At 33.1% G+C, this 18,597-nt stretch overlaps 1 protein-coding gene across 1 annotated transcript; it reads right to left on the bottom strand.

Annotated features, from left to right (window-relative positions):
• Window positions 1-308: 308 nt before the first annotated feature.
• On the bottom strand, window positions 309-5,121 carry LOC114270688 (aluminum-activated malate transporter 8). The gene is made up of 6 exons (XM_028212264.2): window positions 4,601-5,121; window positions 4,326-4,466; window positions 3,343-3,615; window positions 3,118-3,245; window positions 2,309-2,452; window positions 309-1,029 (listed from the first exon to the last, which is right to left on the bottom strand). Exons 1-6 carry the CDS (start codon window positions 4,872-4,874, stop codon window positions 520-522), a joined length of 1,470 nt encoding a protein of 489 aa, XP_028068065.2. The 5' UTR covers window positions 4,875-5,121; the 3' UTR covers window positions 309-519.
• Window positions 5,122-18,597: the final 13,476 nt, after the last annotated feature.

Raw genomic sequence — 18,597 nt, 5'->3', positions numbered from 1 at the left:
TTGGGGCATTAATTAGTACTCCCACTAATTAGGTGGCAGTGGGTTCTGCCATTAATGATGTGATGTTTTGATCTTGGAGTTGTATTTTTTTTTTTTTTTTTTTTTACTTTTTTAATGCATTAGTGCTATTAGTGGTGATGTTTTTAGTGAAATAAATCATTGGTGAAATAACAACTTTGCTGCGACTCCACCGGGTGAACCCTAGTGGCCCCGTGTCACGTGTTAACTTGTCATTGGCAGAAAATTAAAAAAAAATAAAATAAAAAATTGTTTTTTGGGCTAATAATAGAGGATTCTAGCACTCCCACTTGAGATGTGAAGCTTTATTTCATAAATAATACCAGAACTCCAAAACTACCTAATAATTACATTTTGAAAAAAAGAAAATGAAAAAGTTATTCTCGATAACCACATTGGAAAAGAAACAAGTATTTCTCGATTCCCTCCTCTTTTTTATTCTTACTTTTATCCTTTACAAAACTAGTTAGTAGTACTACTACTTTAGTAAAGGGAAAATACTTAAGCTTCAACAGCTCTTTGGCTAGTGTTTGGTTCCTGAGAAAAATTCCCATTTTTCGGCAACTCCGAAGATGTTCCATGCACTACTGTAACTACAACATGGTCTCCATCACCGTCACCGTTACCATTGCCAACCGGTTTCGCACTTCCTCTTCGAAACAACTGCGGTTTCTCAGTCCCTCCCATTTCTTTCTTGAAATGTGCTTGTTGTGAAAGATCTTGAGTACAGTCTGCAACTTTTTCGACACATTTAATGATATCGGTTAGTATCGAGGCTGCAGTAACAGCCGGGATAATTTCCAGGAGGTAGGCTTCGTCTCCCGATGAGGTTGTTTCTAGGGCTGTTTTGAGATCATCCACAGCTTTTTTAGAGTTCTCAATATGTACATTAAAAGAAGATGAGTGTGTCATGGTTTTCATCGCTGACGCTAGTTCTTTCAAAGCCTTGCCGGATTCTGAGCTCATCTTCATGCATGGTACTTGAATTTTTCTTTGGAATTCTGTTGGTGTCTGCAAGAAATTAATGGATACATGAGTTTGTGTGTGCATTTTTTATTTTTTTTGGGGGGATAATGAAAGGTTCAAATATGTTGGCCAAATTGCATAAACTATTTTGTTGATTATAAATCTTATTAATAAAGAAAATGAATTTCCTAACTGGGTTTTTAGAAAGTTTTGTATTGACTAATTGGTTTGGATACCTTACAAAAGTTTAAAAGGTATTAAAAAAGTAAAAAAATTCACATTATTTGAGAAGAAGCTTGTGGGGGAAGCTTAGAGGGTAAAATTATTATTTTGCTTTTTAAATTCAATTATCTAAAAAGTTAAAAAATTATTCTAAACATACATATTTTTTTTCTACTTTTTTAGTTAAAAAATTAAAAAGTACACTTATATAGCATATCCCAAACAGTTAAATGATCTGAAAACAAAGAGGGAAAATTTTAAATTTTTGGGTTAAACACACTTTGAAACTCTCTAATTTACTTTAAAATTATATATTTTATTCTTTAATTGTAAAAGTCAACTTTTTCATTTATGGTCAAATTGCAATGTTAACTCTACGTGTGTTGCCATTATATGGGTTGATAGAAAATGTCCGCTTGGCATTTGTAAAGACTGCCGCATGTGCACAGCATGACATTTTCCTTCAGTTCATATAATTGTTGTTTGTAAGAAATTAAATGTTATAATTAATCGAGAGGCTTAGGGGTTGGTTGTATGGATGCGAGTAGCAGTAGTAGGGGTATTTTTATACTTTCGAATCTCTCTCGATGCATCTCATCTTCCTGTACTTTTAATTTCATGCTATTTAATGAAATTTTTCTTTGCTGATCAAAAAAAAATTAAAAAAATAACGGATCAATGTAAAATCTAAAGTCAAATGAAAGGGTAAAAGAATTATTTTTAACCTAAATTGTAGGTATTGAACAATATATAGCAATTCCTACTCTATATGCTTTTCTTGGAAATCTAATTGGGATGTGAAAAGAAAAAGAATAATTTATTCCTTACAAGTATAGTTCTTTATGTTAATTGGATGCTGAATTATAACAATTCACATGAAAAGTGAGTGAGAATAGTTTAAACACCAAAGTTAATGACTTAGTCACTTTTGTGGGTGATCTCACATAACGAAAGTCATTTTCTTTTCCCTCTATGTATTTATATTTTTCAACCTCTTTTGTTTTGATTATCAGTAATGATACGTATTCATAAAAAAAACTTAAAAATTGGATTTAGAATTCAAAATTTATAGATTAATAATTTATTTTAAGTATAGTAATACCTGAATTTCAGAATTTATGTAGACGCATAGAGTTTCAATATGAAAGGCACACTTTCGAGTTAGAACTCCAATCTTCAAGTATTGTGTCCATGGATGACGGAACTGGAAACTTCCATGACCAGGTTCCCACCATGCAAAGTTTGCCTGAAAGATTTGGAAATATTTGAGTTAATTATCATAGCCCAAGGTACCAAAAAAAGGAAAAAAATCAATGAATTGTATGACATAAATGAAGTTGAGTAAATCACACTTTGTATCTCACTTTTCTCTTGATTGTGACTAGCATCTCTCATGTTTTTAGTTAAGTTATAATGGGATCCGACTATTAAAAAAAATTGATGAAAATAATCACATAATAGTTATGTACAGTTGTTATGTGATTATTTTTGTGAGTTTCTTAGAAGAATATTAGGAATAGATAAAATTGAAATTAAATAAAGAGTTTTAGATTGACTGTTATAATTAAAAAGTTAAGAGACAAAATGAGAGTTAGTGATACAAAGTACAATTATGCCTCGTTTAGGAGTAAGTTTTTTTAGTAATTTTTTAATTTTTTGGTTAAAATATAATGAAAAAAAACTAGTATGTTTGGGATGATTTTTTGATTTTTTACCAAAAAATGTGAAAAAAATAAAAAGAAAAGGGAATCTTTGACTTTTTGGTATAAGTTATTGACTTTTTGATATTTTTAATAACTTTTAATTTTTAAATTAAAAAGTGATGTTGCTAAACGAGACCTTAGTCTATAAAAATTCATCAAAATGTTCAATATTAAGCGAGTTCGAGAGAAGACGATTTAGTTTACTCACCAAAGATTCTTCAGTGGTTTTTGTGTTGAGGACACTTTTATAGCTTTGAAGAAATGATTTATTTTCCTTTGGGACCATAACACCATCTCCACCATCTTCAGAAACTTTAAAATATTCACCTCCAAATCCTGAAAAATGTTTTTGCTGTTAGAATTGGAAAACAAAAGCAAGTAGTAATTTTTTTTTTTTTTGACTTTTTATTTATTTGAATTCTTGTGATTGTACCTTCTAGGAAGCTTGCAAGATTTTCTATGTTGTTAACAACCAGATTATGAAGATCTTCACCAGCCCATACAGGGCAAACAAATATGGATATGAGCATGCACATTGCTCCGCCAAGCATGATCGTCGATAATCTTTGATGGGCAAGCTCTAAGATTTTTTCAACTCGATAACCAGAGACCGATACCAAACTGAATGTCAGTATGAATATCAGGACTCCATAATCATACCGAGCCTTGATATGCGGAACGAATCTTGTGTATGTTGATGCTGCAGCTGCACACATACATTTGATCAGTATATATATATATATGTATAAGGGAGTGAGGCATTGCTGATCTGTTGTCTTTGTTTTCTTTCTTGGTTGTTGCTTTTTTTGGGGGCGCTTAGCATGCGATAGGATGTTCTTTTTGATACTAACTTAGTTAGAATGATTTATCTCATTATGATACTTTGTGCACCTTTCTCTTTTTATTGATGTTTTGATATTTTTGTGTATAAATCTTGTACCTTTCATCGTCATCAATAAAGTTTTTATTTTTTGCTGATAAAAATATATATATATATATATATATATGGGTTTTAAATATGTGAAAAAGAATCTTAGTTAGTTTACTTTGCAAAAGAAACAAAAAAGTTTGTTAAGGGAACATTAATTTTTCAACTGTTTTTTATTTTTTATTTTCTTTTTTAAAATTGGGTTTCACATGACTTACTTAAATTTTCAATTTAAAAAAAAAATTAAAAATTTTATTTTATGGCTTTTGGGCCTACTCTTAAAATAAAGCTCAATACTTATAATCACTCACAAATTACAAGTTAGGATGCATAGATTTATGACTGGTTTCAAAGTTCATCTCTATAATCTGTGAGCTACCAGTGCGGATTCAAAAAAATTATATTTTGAGAAATTTTCTCTTTTCCTCATTATACTCTTATTTCTTGGTAAGGAAATAGAAAGTGTTTATATATATATATATATATACCTAGTAAGAAGACCAAAATACCAAGAATATAAGGCTCTCCTTTGTCTCCAAAAAGGTTTGCTAAGTGTTGGGCTCCAACCCCTAGAGCACCAGCTAGCAATGTTGCCAAAACTCTGTTCATGCTTTTTGATAGGGTTGCACCTGCAAAAAAGAAAAAAGGAAAAAAGAAAGGATTCAATTTCAATTACATTATTCAAACCCACAAGTTTTTATTTTATATTTTTTTGGGATAGGTTATAATTATAAGCAAGTTTTGTGGTATGATATGGACTTACCAACTGAGAATTCAAAAACAACCACCACAGTGAAAACAGCCCACATGCTTGATGACCCAAAACCATTGTACAATGGTCTTACATAGTAGAATAAGGACACTAATGTGATAGCTAATCCAACTTTGAGAGAATGGGTGATTCTTCTTGGATCATCTTGTCCAACCTTCTGTATTTTCTTTGCTAAATCTAATGCCTTGCTCTTAATCCGACCACACCCATGAGTGATATGGGCTAATAACCCAGTTTTCACTTGGGTTTTTGATTCGAGTTCCATGGCTGGAGATTGGAGAGGGAGGGCTAATTTTGATGGGATGGAAGTGTTGAGAGAGTGAGAGAGAGAGAGAGAGAGAGGGGAAGTGCACTTTGGAGGGTCCTCACAAGCTTAAATTTATAAGTAGTGAAGGTGGGGTTCAACTTAGAAATATATATATATTTTTATTGATTAGTGAATGCATGTGTTTGGAGGAGAAAGATTGAGAGGAAAAAAACTTTCTTTGACAAGAAAATGGAATTTTGAAGGTGGCTGACTAGGCTTTTGGTTGATCTGAACCACTTTTAATTACTAAAAAAATTAGCAAAGTTTATATTAGCCAGGGACTACCTAAACCTTTTAGGTCATGTTTGTTTGGGTAGACATGAGGTTGGGATTGGACTAATAGTCCAATAAAATTATTAATCTGATATTTGGTTAAACAATTAAAGTACGGACTAATTATTTTAAACTTGACTATTAGTTAAGATAGGATACATAATCCAACGAATTCGTAGTCCTAGGACTATTAGTTATAGGAATGCTAATCCAGCCCGACCAAACAAACATGACCTTAGGGTACTAAATGTTTAATGTTATATAAATTAAAAAAAGTTATTTAACTTTTTTATTTATTTATTTACTCATGTAACACTTGTTATATTATTAATTTTTTTTTGGTTACTTTATATAATAGTTTTCGTATATTTCCAATATATTGCCCATTTGCCTTTTTCCTCAAATCTCTCTATGGATGCCAATTTCTACGATCTCAGTATGCTTAATGGACACTATACACTGTAAAGTTTAAAACATGCACTGTCTCCCACTCTCCATGGTTTTCAGACTCACTCAGATGACTCAGAGTCTGCTGAATTGGCCATGCTCTTATTGCGAAGGATTATGTTGTTGGATATGTACTAAGAATTTACACTTTTGATATCGGTATTAAATAGTCTATAGTCTGATATTGGTTAATTACAGTCTGCGATTTCAGGAATTTTTTTTAAGGTGTTTACCGTGGGCATTTCAGAAATTATTTTCAGGGTAGACATTAAAAAGTTTAGGTAGTGTTTGGTAGAATTTAGAATTACGATTTGAGATTTGTAAGTTTTGGAATTATTATTTGAAAAGAGAAAATTTATTTAGTTTTGAGTTTTGAAAATAATTTTGAATTGAATTTTGAAGTTTTTGATGTGACATATAAAATGAGAAAATTTGTTTGGTTATGAATTTTGAAAAGAGTTTTCAAAACTTAATTAAAAACTTATAATTTATAATCAAACACACAACTCAAAACTCTATTCAAAATTTTATTCAAAATTCATAATCAAACTTTTTTTTAAAATTCAATTTTAAAAAATAATTTGTCATTTTAGTCTATAAAAAATATCAAAAACAATATAATTTTTTTTCTCCAAATAACAAGTGGCGATTGACAATTGTAAAAAAAAAAAAAAATATATATATATATATATATATACATTGTTCCGGTTTACTAGCCGGACGACCAAGTACCAAACATGTTTTCAAAATGTGTTTTGAAATTGATTTGAAATCATGATTTGAAAACTCTAACCAAACATGTTATTCGAATGTAAAGGTGGAATTAATTTTTGAAAACTTTACCAAACACATTATTTTTTTTAGACTTTTCAAATCACACACAAATAAATAAATAAAATAAAATTTTAATACATTGATATCAATGTTTTAAAAAATAAAATGTAGATACAAAAATAAATTTATTTTGTTTTTATCCACTACAAGAAAAAGCACCTTTTGCGACTAAATTTTTAGTTGCCAAAAGTCGACTTTTCACTTTCCCCGACTAAATATTTTAGTCGCCGGTTTTGTCATGAATACATGGTCGCCAGAGGTATTGGTGACTAAAAAAGTTTTAGTCGGCAAAAAACAAGTCTTTAGCGACCAAAGCTTTTGTCGCCAATAGTCAATTACATTTTTGAAAATTATATATTTACCGACTAATCTTTTAGTCGCCAATAGTGAATTATTATTTTTTATTTATACATTTGCTGACTATTTTTTTCGTTGCCAATAGTCAAGCTTTTGGCGACCACACATTTTAGTCGCCAAAAGCATATTTCAGGAAAAAAAAAATTACCCTCTGTTGTTCCCAAGTTTCGAACCACCAACCTCCCACATTCTAAACCTTTAGCAACACACTCTCCCCACTATGCCACTACAGCATCACATGAATATAAATGCAACATATATTATTTATATAGCATATTGGCCGGTATTAATACAAAACTATATATATAAAAATAATTATTTTTATTTAATATAATTATGTAAAAAATAAATTATTTACTAAAAAAAATAGGAGACCACTTTTGGCGACTAAATCTATTTTTTAGTCGCCAATTCTATACTTTTTGGCTACTAATTACTTTTTTATCGCTAAAAGAATTAATTCCCGCCTAAAACCTCCACTTTTGGCGACTAAACTGAATTTTAGTCGCCAAAACCCTCCACTTTGGGTGACTAAACTGAATTTTAGTCGCCAATTGTTGACTTTTAGCTACTAAATATTTTTTAGTAGCCAAAAAGCTTCACTTTTGGCTACGAATTTTTTTTTTCGCCAATTCTATATTTTTTTTTTTAATCTGCAGCAAGTATAATTTGGATGTAAACAGCTGGAGCCCCTCTTCCTTCCCTAGCAGCAGGCTCTCTTGTGTTTGGAAAGGTATTATATCTATACCAGAGAGGAGAAATAGCCTGATGGTATTTTACCTCAATAACGTTCATATCAAGGTAGGGGATGGGAATAGAACATTCTTCTGGAAGGATATATGGTGCAACAATTCTAGCTTGAAAGATGAATTTCCAACTCTTCACAGACTGGTTGTGAATAAGGAAGAAACCTTGAGATCAATATATGACAGGAGGGTACATTCAGGGGCTTGGAATTTTCAATTCAGAAGAAGGTTATATGAGTGGGAAGAGAGGGAAGTTAGTAGGCTTAATTTGCTCCTGGCTTCTGCATCTGCTCCATGTTCTGTTCTGTTCTGGAGGACAAATTAGTCTGGTTAGCTGAAGGATCTGGGTCATTTTCTGTCTCCTCTGCATATAATAATGAAATTGACTCCCTTAGTCCCTCTCTCATTTCTTGCAAGTTTGTTTGGAACTCTCTTGCCCCTCCTAAGGTTCAATTCTTCTGTTGGTTAGCATGGAGAAATAGAATCAAGTCAGCTGATTTTCTTCAGAAAATTGGAGTGATACAAGCCAATGCTCCTGCTGCATGTGTTTTTTGCAATTCTGAGCCGGAATCTTCTACTCATCTCCTGCTGCATTGCTACTTTGCTTGGAAGGTTTGGGCTGATATGATGGACTGGTGGGAGTTGAAGGGGGCTATTCCAGGTTCAGTAGAAGGTATACTTCACTGGTGGGCTGGTGTGTCTTTGAACAGGAAAGAAAAATGGATATGGAAGGTCATTCCCTTAGCTGTCATATGGTCCCTGTGGAAGCTTAGGAATGAGTGCATCTTCAAATCTGCTTCGCCTCAATCCGTGGACCTGTGTGAGTTGATCAAAATAAGAGTTGCACTGTGGGTCAAACACCAATTCAAGGACTGCCATTTCTCTGTTCAAGATTTCTTAATCAACCTGAGGCAAATAAGATTGAGTCTGGGAAGCAGATCTGCCTTAGGCAGCTGACATTTGGTTGGAGCTGTCTTGAGGTTGCTGCAATGGAGATGCTCCTGCTGGGGTATTCCTGTCTTAGTGGGCTGCTTGGTTGATAACTTTCCAACCTTATTGCCCTGTTTTGCTTTGGCTGTGTCAAAAACAAGAAAAAATATAATCTTGCTCTGCTCTGGGTTGCTGATCTGGCTTTGTTATGGGATGTTATTGATCTTTATCAATAAAACTTGCTCTGGGCTGCTGCTGGTATGGAGTTTGGTGCTTACATTTGTTATGGGCTGGTTTATGGAGTCTGCTGCTGATATGGAGTCTGATATGGAGTCTGCTGCTGATCATTGCTGGTATGGTGTTCGAGGCTGCTGGTATGGTGTTTGGGGAGTACAACTGTATTATGCTTTCTTTTGGGTTGGTGTCTCACCAACTGTGAGAGTTGTTAGCCTTTGCTCTTTGCCTTTTTATTGATAATTGTCAATGTTTTTGCTTGATATTTATCTATAAAATTCCTCTTTGGCTGTTTCAAAAAAAACACATATAATCGACGACCAAACTATTTTTTAGTTGCCAAAACCTATACTTTTGGCTACGAAATATTTTTAGTCGCCAAAAACCTTGACTTTTGGCTACTAAAATTTTTTAGTCGCTAATACCCATATAATCGGCGACTAAACTGATTTTTAGTCGCCGAAAGTGCTACTTTCAGCGACGAAATTTTTTTTTTAGTCGCCATTTGTGCTTTTTGTTGTAGTGATCAGTAACATGACAAAAAAAGAAAAAAGAAAAAAAATTCATTTTATTCAAATTGAGATAAGTTATAAAACTAGAGAAATGCTATGTACCCAAATATTTTACCAAATATTCTACCAAACCTCTCATATGGGGTGAGACTCACACAAATCCACATGTGTGTAGGTCCCACACTCATGTGAGAGGTTTGGTAAAATATTTGGTAGAATATTTGAAGTCTCTAGCGTAACTCATAAAACTATTGATCAACATTAACATTCAAGTAATACACTTGTTAGGAATTGCAAAATCACCCAATTTTATCAAAGAGATACTTTGCATATGTTGAGGAAGCAAAACTCTAAAACATGCCGTGTGTTCACATCACAAAGCATATATATTGAATAAAAAGTTATGGATTGGGCTGCGTTTGGTGTTCAAGAAAGTGGGTTGGATGAGTGTTCAACTAGGTTGAGTGTTCAAGAAAGTGGATTAGGATATTCAGCATAAAGCTTTTGATTGAATTACATATTTATATATATAAAAGAAAAATCTAGGTTTTCAGTTGAACACAATGCTTGGCGGTAGAGGCTTCCCCTGGTTGATCGTATCTCCGGTATTGATAAGTGTTCTAATACTATTATTTAAAGCTATGCCCATTGCTCAGTAATTAGAGGCCAACATAATTAGTGAGTACTTGACTCCGCTATGTTATAGATTTGACATGAATAATTGAAGGGAAGTTTTTGAAGAGAATGAATTAAATAAGGACGGTCACAAGCAGAATCAAGAAATATAATTACTTTGTTCTTAAACTAGTATAAATTTTTTTTAAGGTTGCTCTTAAGGTTGTTTAAAAAATTTATAACCTTGTCAATTGGTATATTTTTTAATACTAGCTGGCGAGGCCCCTGCCAAAAAAAAAAAAAAGAAAAAAAAGAAAAAAAAGAAAATACAAAATTACAATGAGATCTACACTATTTTAAGAATTTTTAATAATAGAAATAACACATTTTGGTTCTTTCAAGAGCTTTTGCCATTATGATTGAAGTTAAAATGAAGAAACTATGGGATGTCTTGCTTTTTATCAATTAGTTAGTACTTTGTTGAGTTAATGTAACTGTTGTTTTGTTCTTAAATACTCACCTAAAATTCTTGTACATATATGCAAGACTTTCTGGTAGCAATTAAAGTAAGAACTATGTCATCACTAATCAATGCACTATATTTCAAGAGTAATATTGGCATCAAATTAGAACATAGCGACAAAAGAATGACCATGAAAAGAGAAAAAAAAAGGTATAAAAAAACAAAAAAAAGAAACCAAAGAAAGTGATTGCAACATCACTCAGATTTTACATCTTGTGGATTGTTAGAATCTTCTATGCTTATTACTTCTTATATGTGGAACTAATTACAAATATAAACTAATGCAAGAATGTAAATTAATAGATAGTGCCAATAAAAATTTGGTAAATGAAATTTATTCTTTTATCACCTACTTATCCTTATGATTTATATTCTTGACTAAATTTTTTTTGTTTGTTTTTTATTTCTTGTATTGACACTTTTTGTAGATTATGAGTTATATCACATAACTCACATTGTGCCAACTTACTATTTATAAATAATTAATTCACTACATACACTGGCAGTGCATGGATGTTCTCCTTGGATCTTTTTCTTGGCTCCCTTCTTGGTGGGTTAATAGGACCACTTTTGGGCCTAATTTTGATAATACGAACTGTTCACATTTTAGAATTTGTCATGTATATCATACTTGTAAAAAATCAAATCGATCGGACATCGAAAATCACGTGAACTAAAAGTTTTATTAAATAATAAAACTGTTTATTAAATTTTTTTTGATAAATGATTTTTATTTTTTCAATATCCGATCAATTTGATTTTTTATAAATATAATATATATATATACAAATTCTCAAATGTGAACGATCTAAATTATCGAAATTGAACAAAAAAAAAAAAAAAAAAAAGTCGAATGACCAACTAAGGAGTGAAGGAGAAGATCCAAGGGGAAATCCTTGCTCAACAGTAGTAAGCCTAGTCACCCGTTTCTGACTAGGATCTGACTTCATCATATTTTTAACAGCAATGATTCATACCACTAATTTTGGTGCTCTAATAGAGCACTAATGACATGAGTTCGGATTCTCGGCCGCCCTACCCAGCAGCCCCCAAAACGACGTCGTTTTGGGGGCAAATTTTCAAAAAAAAAAAAAAACGCAGAGGAAGAGAGGGAGGAAGGAGAGGAAGAGGAAGAGAGGAAGGAGGAGGGAGGAGGGAGGAGGAGGAAGGGAAGGGCTGGACTGGAGGGGGCCATAACCAGTGGGGGAGGAGGAGGAGGAGGAGGAGGCGGGGCTGGAGGCGGAGGCGATGGTGGTGCAGTGCTGGACGACGATCTGGATCGGGCGACGATCGGACGGCTGCGACGGCCGGCGGCGAGGCGACGAGCTGCGATGGCGAGCTTGCAACCTCCTTCCTCATCCTTCCTCCCTTTTCTCCCTCTCCCCTCCCCTCTGGTTATGGCAGCTCGTCGGAAAAAACGAAGAAGAAGAAAAGAACGAAGAAGAAGAAAAGAAAAGAAAAAAAAAAACCCCAAAAACGACGTCGTTTTGGGGGGCTGCCGGGTAGGGCGGCCGAGGATCCGGATTCCTAATGACAGAGCAATGAACAAAATAAAATAAAATAAAATAAAAACAAACCAAGACCAAAACATCACATCACTGTGAGTGGAGCCCACTGCCAACTCATTAGAGCTACCTTTAGAGTTCAAAAATTAGAGAAACAAAGCATTTTTCTATTTTTAATCACTTTGTCTTCTGACCTAACAAACAGGGGCAAACCAATTTGGTCATTAATTTGTACCTTTACTATACATGTTTAAAAAATAAAAAAACCAAAAAAGAGAGGCAAAGGCCCTGTTTGGTATAGCTTAATTTCAGCTTATTTCAGCTTTCAACTTAATTTAAGCTATTTTGATGTGTTTGGTTTAGCTTATAGCTTATAGCTTATAGCTTTGTGGAAGTCAGAAAACAGCTTATTGTTTGAGTGGGGCAGGAGATGCTTTAAGAATAAGCTGGAAATCAGCTTAAGCTGAAAGTTATAAGCTATAAGCTGTTTAGGCATAAGCTATAAGCACTTTTCCACAGCTCTACCAAACAGGGCTAAAATTGAAGTTGTTTCATTTCTTGGTTCATATATTTAGTGGTGTAATTTTGGCCCGTGGCTTACCAGTGGCTCGAAACCCGTCCGTGGTCCGAGGTGGGCCCGGCTTGTTAAGGCCCATTTAGGTCCGGGCCCAACCCAGCCCAAGGCTTTGTGCCAGGGCCTGATCTATAATTTCGAAGCCTGGCCCGGCCCGGTCTGTGGCCCAATCCATCGGCTCGAGGCTCGGCCCGAGGCTCGGCCTGGTGTTATTTTTAATGAAAATAATAAAATTTTGGTAAAAAAAATAAAAAAATTGTTTAGACCGGCCCAAAGCCCAAGCTCAGGCCCAGGGACCTGGCTCGAGGCTTGGCCCACTGGTTCGCCCAAAGCCTGAATACCCCTGGGCTTGGGCCTGGGCCTAGTTTTCTGGCCCGTGGGCCGGCTCGGTCCAATTTTTGGCGGGAGCCCGCAAGGCTCGACATGGGCCCGGCCCGACCCGGGCCAAAATTACACCCCTATGATATATTCTATAATTGAGAATATAATATAAATAATAAAATTATTTCTCACTCTAATAATTTGAGTTTTTAAATGAATTAGTGGTTAACAATTCAATGTATATTACAGAAGACAATACATTGTATGTGAGGGGTGTGTTGAGAATATAATATAAATAATAAAATTATTCTCCTCTTTAAGTTTGAACTTTCAAATGAGTTGGTGGTTGGTGGGTTGTTTAACGCATCAAAAATAAATTCTTACTAAGACCTTAATTCAATAGAATAGTGGTTTAGTTTGGGTATTGATCCATAGGGACTAAAATGTTAAGTTGTTTAAATATTAGAAAATCAATTTTTAATTAATTTGAATAAGATGAATATTTTGATTTCAATATAAAATTAACTAAAAAAAATTATAAACAAAAGGAAAGAGGTTGAGAAATTAATTAGGAAAAATCCTAGGGCAATGAATCCGCCATTATTGCATAAATAGGGTTTGAAATTAGTAATTGATTGTGCTATGATTGAACTACCCAATGCTTTACAACTATAAGTTTGAAATATTGATCAATAGGATTGTCGCGTTCAACGTGGCACGAATAATCTCAAGTAATCCGAGTCATTTGCTCTAAACTAAGGTAGTAACACAATTTGTTACTCCTAGCATGACTCGTCTCTTACTTTGAATACAGACGAAAAGAAAACAATCCCCATGTTTAGTTTCACTTTTTAAAGTTAATTTTCAAAATTTATTTTTGAGAAGTGTTTTTGGAAAAGTGACCATTGTTTGGTTGTTGGAGTTTAATTCAAAATTCCTCCAGAAGACATCTAATCACTTGACATAAATAAGACATAATTTGTTCTTCCTAAATTGTTTGGAAAATTGGATTTTTGGACTTAACCAAACAAAAACTCCAAATTTTCCTAAAAATTGAGTTCAAAAAGTGGAACCAAACATGGTGAATTATATTGAAAACATTCAACAATCACAAAAAAATAACACTTCAAGAAAATAGTAGAAAAGTATTAAAAAGCTTCTAAAACATCAATACAATTTGTTCAAAAACCATTACACAAATCAAAACTTAAGAAAAATCTATTTATTTGGCTAGAGTTTTATCAAAACTCCAAAAAAGAGAAGGTGAAAAATGCCATGGATGTGAGAACTCCATCATTGGAACCTTCGGTTTCCCCTATCTTGTCTCTTTTGCCCTTTTTTGATATGTCCATAATCCCTTTTATGAAGATTAAGTCATCCCTTTATACCCTTGTAACTATAAGCGTTGGAATGGGCTTAAAACGAGCATCAAAATATACTTTTCATCACAAAAATCTATATAACCTACATAACACACAAATTTATTAAAATCATTAAATAATAATTAATATAGACTTAACCAGTGTAGTTTAGGAGATCTTAATTTATACAGTTGTGTTATACGCACCAATTAATATACTAATTAATGTACCAATACTAGTTATGACATTATTATTGACCAAATTCATTAATCACATTACAAATCGCAAAAACCTCTTAAATTATGTCACATTATCAATTGATATACTAGTTAATATACTAATTGATACATATAATATTATTCTAATTTATATATTTTGCCACTTAATAGTGATCAATAATTCAATAGTTTTCATTCTTTCTTTGTTTTCTTTTGTTCATTCATAAACAAAATGTCAACCATTTATCTTAAACTTACATAAAAATAGAAAATTTCTTTTACTTCCATAGTTCCTCCACCCATTGTCTTTTTCTAAAATTGCCCACATTTTCAAGCCACTTGCTTGTGTTAATGGATGAGGACCTACTCAGAAGAAAAGGACAAAGCACACCAATGGCTCGGTCCTACATTTTCTATATTCTCATATCCTTATCCTCCATTGATTTATTTCGGGGAAATTGTATTTAGATGGGTAGTGAAAAAAATAATTTTATTTTTATGAATGTACAATTCTTTTCTGTACTTTTTTTTTTTCATACCTGCCTTTTCTATGTGTCAGACTTGTGTAAATTATTTTTTGAGTGGTGATTTAGAGCATTAAATTTGGAGCTCTAAAAACACCACTAATGAGGTGGCAATGTAAAGAAAAAAAAAAAAAAAACAAAACAAAGGCCAAACTATCACATCAATGGTGGGGTCCACATAATGTCACATCATTAGTGATGCATTAGTGGTGCTAAATTAGTGGTATGAAGCATTTTTCTTATTTTTTATACTCAATCATTTTAATATACAATTTTTCTATTTAGTGATGGATTATCATTGAATGGCCTAGAACGAAAACCTAGCTATAGTATTGTTTCTTTTGGGAGTTAACTTGATGGTGATTGATGGGGGATTGAGGACCTCCCCATACTGCTAGACAGGTAGAATAAGAGCATTTTATTTGAAAATATTCTCTTATACCAATCAACTTTTATCTGTCATTCCTCATATAAGACAAATTTCTGGGAGCATCAACTTTCTTGTCTATAGAGAGACCTTGATATCAAGAAATTGCACCTTCTTTATTCTTCTCTTTTTCTTATTTTAATTCTTAGTATAATACTAAATTATTATTATTATTATTATTATTATTGTGGTGGTTATTTTTGCAGTTTTTCTCTCTTGATTTTCTATTGGCGATTATGGGGTATTTGGGAAAGTGAGTTAAAAGTCAATTTTTAACTTTTAATCTACTTTCTTTTTGACAAAAAAAAAAAAAAAAAAAAACAAGTCAAGAAATCAAAAAAAAGTAAAAAAATTAACTTTTAATCATTTTTTCAAAACATCCTTATGTGTCAATAAATAAGCAAATTGTGAAACTTATAGCGATTGATGTAATGATATGGAAATCATGCTCGAGCCTCAATTTAAAGTGATTAAATGTTAAGGGTTGATGCTTAAGTTTGAGATATAGTTTAGACCAAAAAGGAAAGAGAGAAAAGGGTAAATTACACTTTCACCCCTAAAATATGGGCAATATCTCATTTTAGTCCTAATTTTTTTTTTCTCACTTTGGTCCCTAAAGTATTTGGCGTTTCTCACTTTGGGCATTGACTAATAACTATCATGGTTAAGGGGTAGTTTTAAATTTTTTAAAAAATAAGTTTCCGCACTATGGTTCCTAAAAAAATTAAGTTCTCCCACTTTGGTCTCTAAATACAAACTCAACCCAATTTAACCTCAAAATCATTTGCATCCCAAAACTCATTTCCCAACCCATCCAATCTAGAAAACCAATTTAACATAAGATGAAATATGGAAAAGTAAAGTGGGTATGCACCATTGGAGAAACAAAGAAGTTGCAAAGTAAGGAGATCAGGTGGTGGGTTTATGCCATCAGTCTAGTAGAGGAAATGAGAGCAAATGCACCCTTGGAGAAACAAACAAGTTGCAAATCGAGGAGATCGAGTGGTTGGTTTATGCCATTAGTCTAGTAGAGGAAATGTGAGCAAAAGAAAGATGCAAAGGAAGATAGGGGAGATGAGAAAGGTGTTAGAAGTTAGATAGAAAAGAGGTGGTTCGTGATGGGTGGCAAAATGAAGGTGGTATATAATATAGAGTTGTGTGTTGAGAGAGATTATTTTTTTTAATAGAAGAAATAGAGGGAGTGGGATTGAAATGGAGAAGTGGTCGATTATAGGCCTGTGTTGAGTAAGTGGATGTGGTTGATTGTGGAGATTGGGTGACAATGTGGAAAAGTGATAAGAGAAAGGGAAAATGAAAGAGCAATATGTTAGGGAAAATATATGATTTCCCACAAGTAAATTAATCAATGGAAATAAAAAACAATGCGAAAAAATTAAATCAATAATGACGCAAGAATTTTTACGTGGTTCCTTCAATATAAGGTACGTCCACGGGATCAAAATTTGATACCACTATCAACTAAGAGTTTTCAAAGTATTACAAACGAGACACGAATAGTCTCACAAACCATCCTTAGGTAAATTCCACATAGTCACAAATAAACAACAGGAAAGACCTTACTAAACAGATGAACAAAAGTTTTCGAAACAGAGTTGTAGAAGACTCAAAATGATGCGTCCAAATCAGAACTAAAAATTGAACCAGACAAAACAGAGCAATACCATTGTTTGTTCATCAGCACATGAACACAACCGAATTTGATCAAAAGTTGTTGATGCCCTACCAAGCAAAACAGCTGCCTCTTTTTCAAGATAAAACAATACTAGTAAATTATTGTTTTATTTTGGGCTTTTTATCAAAACCCTAGTTGTCACCAAACAAAATTTTAAAATACCCATTGGACCTGAAAAAGTTAGATATAATATATAAATTATATTATAACCAACACCAAACCAAATTAAATATTTTTAATAAGCCAATTGGATTCCATACTTTAATAAGGATGTATACCCAACAATTCTCCCCCTACCGACTTAGGTGGAGACATCAATCATACCCGCTACAGTTTGACACTCTAAATGTTTCTCACTTGACAAAGTCTTAGTCAACATATCTGAAATATTATCATCCGTGTGAACCTTTTCAAGTTGTAACAATTTCGAATCTAACACATCACGAAGCCAATGGTATCTTACATTAATGTGTTTCGATCTCGAATGAAAAGTATAATTTTTAATCAAATGAATAGCACTTTGACTATCATAATAAAGCACATACAATTCTTACTTCAAACACAACTCTTACAAAAATTTCATCAACCATAACTCTTTTTTGCAAACTTCTATAATGGTAATAAATTCAGTCTTGGTAGTTGAGAGAGCAATACATTTTTGTAATTTAGATTGCCATGTTACAGCTCTCTCTGCAAAAGTCATCAAATACCCTGTAGCTCGGCTTTTCGCGTTCTTTTCGGAAGGCAAATAGCCCTACAGTTCGGAATCCACTTGTGGTTCCGAATCTGATTTCACAAGTGCAATGTGAAACAGTGAAAACACAAAAAGAGTCAAAATCCAACAATTCTTTTGAAAAATCGATGTTTGAATCAAATGTAAAAAATGGGCTGTTTTGCCAGATTTCAGAGTCGCTATCTAATATTTTTGAGGAAATTTAGGAAACTTAAGACTTGTGTCAAAGGCCATTAGTCCATCATCACCAAAGTGTCTCGGCTCGGGAACTTAGGTACGAGAGGGGAAGGTCATGAATTGAGCACTCCATTCGCCCGACCAAAGGCCTCTACTAATCATGATGTGCTTCTTATTTACATTATATGCTCTTGTTCTGATTATTAACTATATTAAATATAAACCAAATTTTCAAGATTTGGAACATTTGATCTCACGTTTTGTTTTGAAATTATTTTGTGAATTTGCCACTTGAAAAAGTGGGCTAAAATGGACATTTAATCAAACCGTCCAAATTCAAGCAATTAGCCTTCATCCAAAGGCATTCAAACAGTTGTATCAATTAAGCACTTAGTCTCATGGAATTCATGCTTTGAACATAGCAGCACAAACACTCAATGCAAGATGCTAAAACAATAAAAAACTTACCTAGTACTGCAAGCCAAAACAAAACAAACTAATTAGAAAAGTATGCATGTTCCTAATTTTATGCGATTATGGCTAATGTAATGCATGCAATATGCAAGGCTCGGCTACTAATTTATGACATGTGAATCAATTTGCTAACATGCAGTCTAAACACGTATTCAAAGAATTATTTAAATGACAGTGTAAGTTTGAATGACGAACCGAGCCTC

This window comes from Camellia sinensis, chromosome 12 (assembly GCF_055761805.1).
Source record: "Camellia sinensis isolate YWXY chromosome 12, ASM5576180v1, whole genome shotgun sequence".
NCBI classification, from domain to species: domain Eukaryota; kingdom Viridiplantae; phylum Streptophyta; class Magnoliopsida; order Ericales; family Theaceae; genus Camellia; species Camellia sinensis.
This window is presented reverse-complemented; position numbering and strand designations above follow the sequence as displayed.

Excerpts from the sequence above, each read along its gene's own strand:
- LOC114270688 (XM_028212264.2), bottom strand. The coding sequence starts at position 4,874 with ATGGAACTCGAATCAAAAACCCAAGTGAAAACTGGGTTATTAGCCCAT. Across the intron at positions 3,616-4,325 it reads TATTTTGGTCTTCTTACTAG|CTGCAGCATCAACATACACA; the intron begins GTATATATATAT and ends GTATGTGTGCAG. Across the intron at positions 1,030-2,308 it reads ACATAAATTCTGAAATTCAG|ACACCAACAGAATTCCAAAG; the intron begins GTATTACTATAC and ends AATTTCTTGCAG.